We start from the raw sequence: 4,932 nt of genomic DNA on the forward strand, positions 1-4,932 counted from the left end.
TTCTGAACACAGATTTCAGGGTATTTTACTTGGATTTGTGCTGTAATGCCAATAAAGGTGTGTGTGTGTGTGTGTGTGTATGTGTGCGTGTGCGAGAGAGAGAGACTGAGACTGAGACTGGTGCTCAAGTGTTTTCAGGAAACAGGCAGGGCGTTTGCCCAGCAAGGTTTCCGACTGGCCATCGGAGATTTGTTTGGCTGTGCAGATTCCCAACATTGCTGCACTGTAAGCAGCTGCCGCCGCCACCAGGATCTGCCCTGTGTGACTCTCTGCCATGTTGCAACTGGCTCCGCCTCCCGAAGCAGCCATGTTGCGGCTGGCCTCTGCGTGCTGGGTCAGAGCTCCAAAGGGGCCCACGGGCTCAAAAAAGGTTGGGACACTCCTGAGCTGACTTCAGCACCACTGTACTGAGACAGGAGGAGGAAGGGATGTTCCCCCAGGGACCCGAGGACGGGAAGGCGGAGGTGGCGTGGGCTGACCTTGCTGATCTTGATGGCACAGGGCGCTCCAGGGAAGCCAGGCAGACAGGTCTTGAACGCAGAGATTTCGCTGAAGGGGCCCCGGCCGCAGGCGTTGATGCCCGCCACACGGAACTTGTAAGCCGTGCCGGGCTGCAGCTCCTGCTTCTTGAGTTGAGAGTGGTCGGGGAGAGTCCCTGAATCGTCCTGCCGGAAAGAGGTAAGCCATAAGCAGTGTTCCCTCTACGCTGAGTTAGTGTGAGCCAGCTCACAGCTTTTTAGCCTCCGGCTCACACATTCTTGCCTTAGCTCAGGAAGGAGGGCTCCAGGGCAAACCGATTTATGCAGGAGCCAAACCGCTCGCCCACAACTTCAATGCCAGAAGTTCACAAAGTAGGATTTTTGCTCACAAGACTCCACAGCTTAGACGGAGCATTGGCCGTGAGGGAACTTGGCAGAGTCTCGGTGGCGAGAGGCAACCCGCGTTATCAGCCCAGGTCTGGATCTTTCGGTCGGGAGGGCAATCGACAGCGGGGCAAAGGTGGCTCACCTCGGTGGCGGGCGCGTCGTCCGCCGGCAGGAAGTAGTGCGTCACCATCATGTTGGTCGCCTTGACGATGCCGACGTCGAACCACTGGTTCTCCTTCTTCACGACCACCTTCGGAGGCTGTGCGGGAGGCTCCGGCTTCTACGCGGGGAGGGAGAACACAAGCTGAGCCTCGGGGACGATTCCTCGCCCCAACGTCCCACCCCCTATTCAAGGTCTTCCCCAAGCCTACCACTGGAGCCGGTTCGATCCCGTTTGCGACTTCCGCCAGAGCAGCTGCTGCCTGAAGCTTTGCCGGGCTGGCCACGACCACGGGCTGTGGGGCCACGAAGGTGTTGGAAGGAGCGAGGCCTGGAAGGGGGAGGCAGAGGGTCAAGGAAGGAACCAATGGAGAGCTCAAGAGCCAGTTTGTTCCCTGCTCAAAGCACTAGGGAACACTGTTCCCTCTAAACTGAGTTAGCCTGAGCCAGCTCACAGTTTTGTAGCCTCCGGCTCACACATTTTTGTCTTCGCTCAGGAAGGATGCCTCCACGGCAAGCTAATTTATGCAGTAGCCAAATTGCTCGCTCACAACTTTAATGCCAGAAGCTCACGAAGTAGGATTTTTGCTTACACAACTCCACAGCTTAGAGGGAGCATTGCTAGGGAGTCAACCCAAGAATCTGGGGCCGAAAGGTACAGTCTGGGCGAGATGGCCAGGATGTGGAACAGCAGCCTTGCTTAGCACCCTAAACCCATCCCACAAAGACAACGGACCCCACTGCGTGAGAAAGAAGAACTTGGCAACACAGATTTTGTAAGCCGAGCCATGTGGTTACAGGCGGGCTAACAGCCGTCACGTGAACACACAAAGCTGCCTTCGACTGAATCAGACCCTTGGCCCGTCATAATTAGTATTGTCTACTCAGACTGGCAGCAGCTCTCCAGGGTCTCAGGCTGAGGTCTTCCTCATCACCTCCTGCCTGGTCCTTTTAACTGGAGATTGAACCTGGGACCTTCTGCATGCCAGGCAGAGGCTCTGCCACTGAGCCAGGGTCTCAGGTCAAGGTCTTTCCCATCACCTCCTGCCTGGTCCTTTTAACTGGAGATGCCGGGGATTGAACCTGGGACCTTCCGCATGCCGGGCAGAGGCTCTGCCACTGAGCCAGGGTCTCAGGTTAGGGTCTTTCTCATCACCTCCTGCCTAGTCCTTTTAACTGGAGATGCCGGGGATTGAACCTGGGACCTTTCGCATGCGAAGCAGAGGCTCTGCCACTGAGCCAGGGTCCCAGGTCGAGGTCTTTCCCATCACCTCCTGCCTGGTCCTTCTAACTGGAGATGCCGGGGCTTGAACCTGGGACCTTCCGTGTGCCAGGCAGAGGCTCTGCACCTGAGCCAGGGTCTCAGGTCAGGGTCTTTCTCATCACCTACTGCTTGGTACTTTCAACTGGAGATACCGGGGATTGAACCTGGGACCTTCTGTGTGCCAAGCAGAGGCTCTGCCGCTGACCCATAGCCCCTCCTGTCAAAATAACTATGGTCATCTTTGGGAATCCTGCTTCGCAGTACTCATTACTTTGCCACTTTTTCTTGCTGACTGTGCACGTTAACTGTGAGTTCATGTGCTCTTCCAGTGGTCGTTTAAGGTTACTTTCATCTTTGACAGTTAATTGAAAAGGCTACAGATAAGTTAGGATTCACTGCTTTTCAATCGCGATTAAAGGGTTAAGACACTGGCCTTTTTATCTTGCTTTAGAAAGATAAGGACATATCGGATGTCGCTCCTCTACACCTGTTTTGATTATCTCGTCCCGAGTTAAGAGCCAATCACTTATCTAGATAGTAGTCACATGATTAAGATGGAAGAGATTTAGTGTTCAGATTGATATTTTCTCTATAAAAATGCACTACTGTGATAAGTCAATCAGATTTCTCTGGCATGAACTCTCAGAAAAAGATTAGGTGAGATTTCCGGGGTGTTTGTGTCTTGGGGTGTATTTTATAATCCCTAACAGCAGTGAGACGAAAACTGACACCTGGTCAGTTTTTAATATATTACTTACTATAATATGATGAAGCAATGTTTGGAACTTCGATAATTTTGGCACTTGTTTTTACAGTAACTATGAGATAGATTCAGCCGGGAAGCCGTGTTGGTCTGAAGCGACAGAACAAAGTTTGAGTCGAGTGGCACCTTTAAGACCAACAAAGTTTAATTCTGGGTGTGAGCTTTTGTGTGCATGCAGACTTCGTCAGATAACTATAAGGTTAATTTTCACAAGCCCATACTTCACATCATCTTCTGTGATAAAGATAACTATTTTGGGGGTTTTTTTTAACCATTAAATAAAATATCCCTGAAGATTTCAGTCTGGTTTGCTGGTTAGAGTTCAAAAGAACAGAGCGCACGCCTTACTGGTTTGTATGATCAGATTTACAGGTTGAGAAACAGGCTTTGAAAGGTAAGTCCTGGAGAAATCTGCCATGGGACGTTTTGAATAGGGCAAAGGTTGAGTCCAGATTCTCTCATTCGATGCCAGAGAAGACATCCCATTACGCCGCCTTCTGAGGTTAGGCGGGTGGGCAAGCTGGGACGGGGCCTTCTCGGTCGTGGCACCAACGCTCTGGAAACTCTCCCCAGGGAGATTCATCCATCCCCTTCTGAATTTTTTGTTCCATTTGGCATTCCCCTCAATAATCCCTCCTTCCGGTCCCCATCACAACTCAATCAAAAGAATTACAATTCTTTTTGCTGCAGCAAAGGCAACTATAGCACAATGTTGGAAAAGTAATAAAACAATTTCGATAAACTTATGGTACTCTAAAATATGGGAACACCTCCTTATGGACAAAATTTCAGAACGACTAACAGATGACTATACAAGATCTCTGGCTTTCTACGGCAGATGGCGACCGATTCTGGATAATTTGGAAAGTATACTAGAAAAAATCACTACTGTACAAAAATCACAATATTATGCTTTTATAAGTAAAGAATGGGCACTGTAAGGACGGATAAAGAGTTATAGTAATAAGACTTTAATTAACCGAATTGTTTCATTAACATAAATGTTTGGAACATTATCATGAATAGAATGTATAGTTTGTAACTGTTTTAAAATATTTTTGTTGTTGTTGTTGTTGTTTGATTTAATGTTAAATGTATTTGATAATTATTGTTACTATAAAATAAATTTTAAAAAAATTAAAAAAAAATAATCCCTCCTTCCTAACCAATGTTTGAACTGCTTTTTTAATGCTTTTGTACATATTTTAGCTCTGATTTTAATGGCTTTTGTTGCTTTTATTATGCACATTCTGATTTGGTGGCCTTTGTGAGGGCAGAAAGGCAGGATATAGGGGTTTTTTTTTTTAAACAAAACAAGAGCAAACCCAACAAAGGAAGGAAATTCTCTTGCCCACCGAGTGACCCTTCAGAACCGAATGCACCACAGAGCGTGCAACATCTCTCCTCCCTGAGTTTTTTTGACCCTGTCATGATCTGGGCTGTGCAAGCGAGGCCTAGCAGGCCCAAGCCGCCTGAGTAGCAGTGGGAGGAGGCCTGGCCTACAGCTCCCAGAAGCCCCTGAGAGGTTTTGGTGCCAATTTTAGCCAATCACAGAGAAAGGGGACTTAGAACAAAAGAGCTGGTACAGAAGAAGAGCTGTTCTTTCTTCCTTCCAAGAGGGCAGGGCCAGGAGGAAGGCTGCTGCAGGGGAGAGACCCTCATCCTTGGCCGGGAGCCGAGCCAAGACAAGCTGAGGAAATACCAACTGAATCCCACTGGGTGCTGGTAGGCAATCCTGCCCCAATGATGTATGTGCCCATAGTTAGGGATAACAAACCATGTAAGCCACTCAGAGACCCCGTGGGAGGGGTTCGAGTGGGATATAAGCTGAAATTATTATTATTATTATTATTATTATTATTATTATTATTATTATTATT

The 4,932-nt window shown here is 48.6% G+C and overlaps 1 protein-coding gene across 1 annotated transcript in view; it reads right to left on the reverse strand.

The window, feature by feature from the left end:
* Positions 1-4,932, reverse strand: part of LOC107108393 (host cell factor 1-like) — a 47,989-nt gene that overhangs the window by 4,914 nt on the left and 38,143 nt on the right. The window contains 3 exon segments of the mRNA XM_015408823.1: positions 480-665; positions 1,009-1,146; positions 1,238-1,356. Of these exon segments, the coding sequence (XP_015264309.1) occupies positions 480-665; positions 1,009-1,146; positions 1,238-1,356 (443 nt within the window).

Source organism: Gekko japonicus, unplaced genomic scaffold, assembly GCF_001447785.1.
Source record: "Gekko japonicus isolate JY-2015 unplaced genomic scaffold, Gekko_japonicus_V1.1 scaffold3642, whole genome shotgun sequence".
In the NCBI taxonomy this organism is placed as follows: Eukaryota; Metazoa; Chordata; class Lepidosauria; order Squamata; family Gekkonidae; genus Gekko; species Gekko japonicus.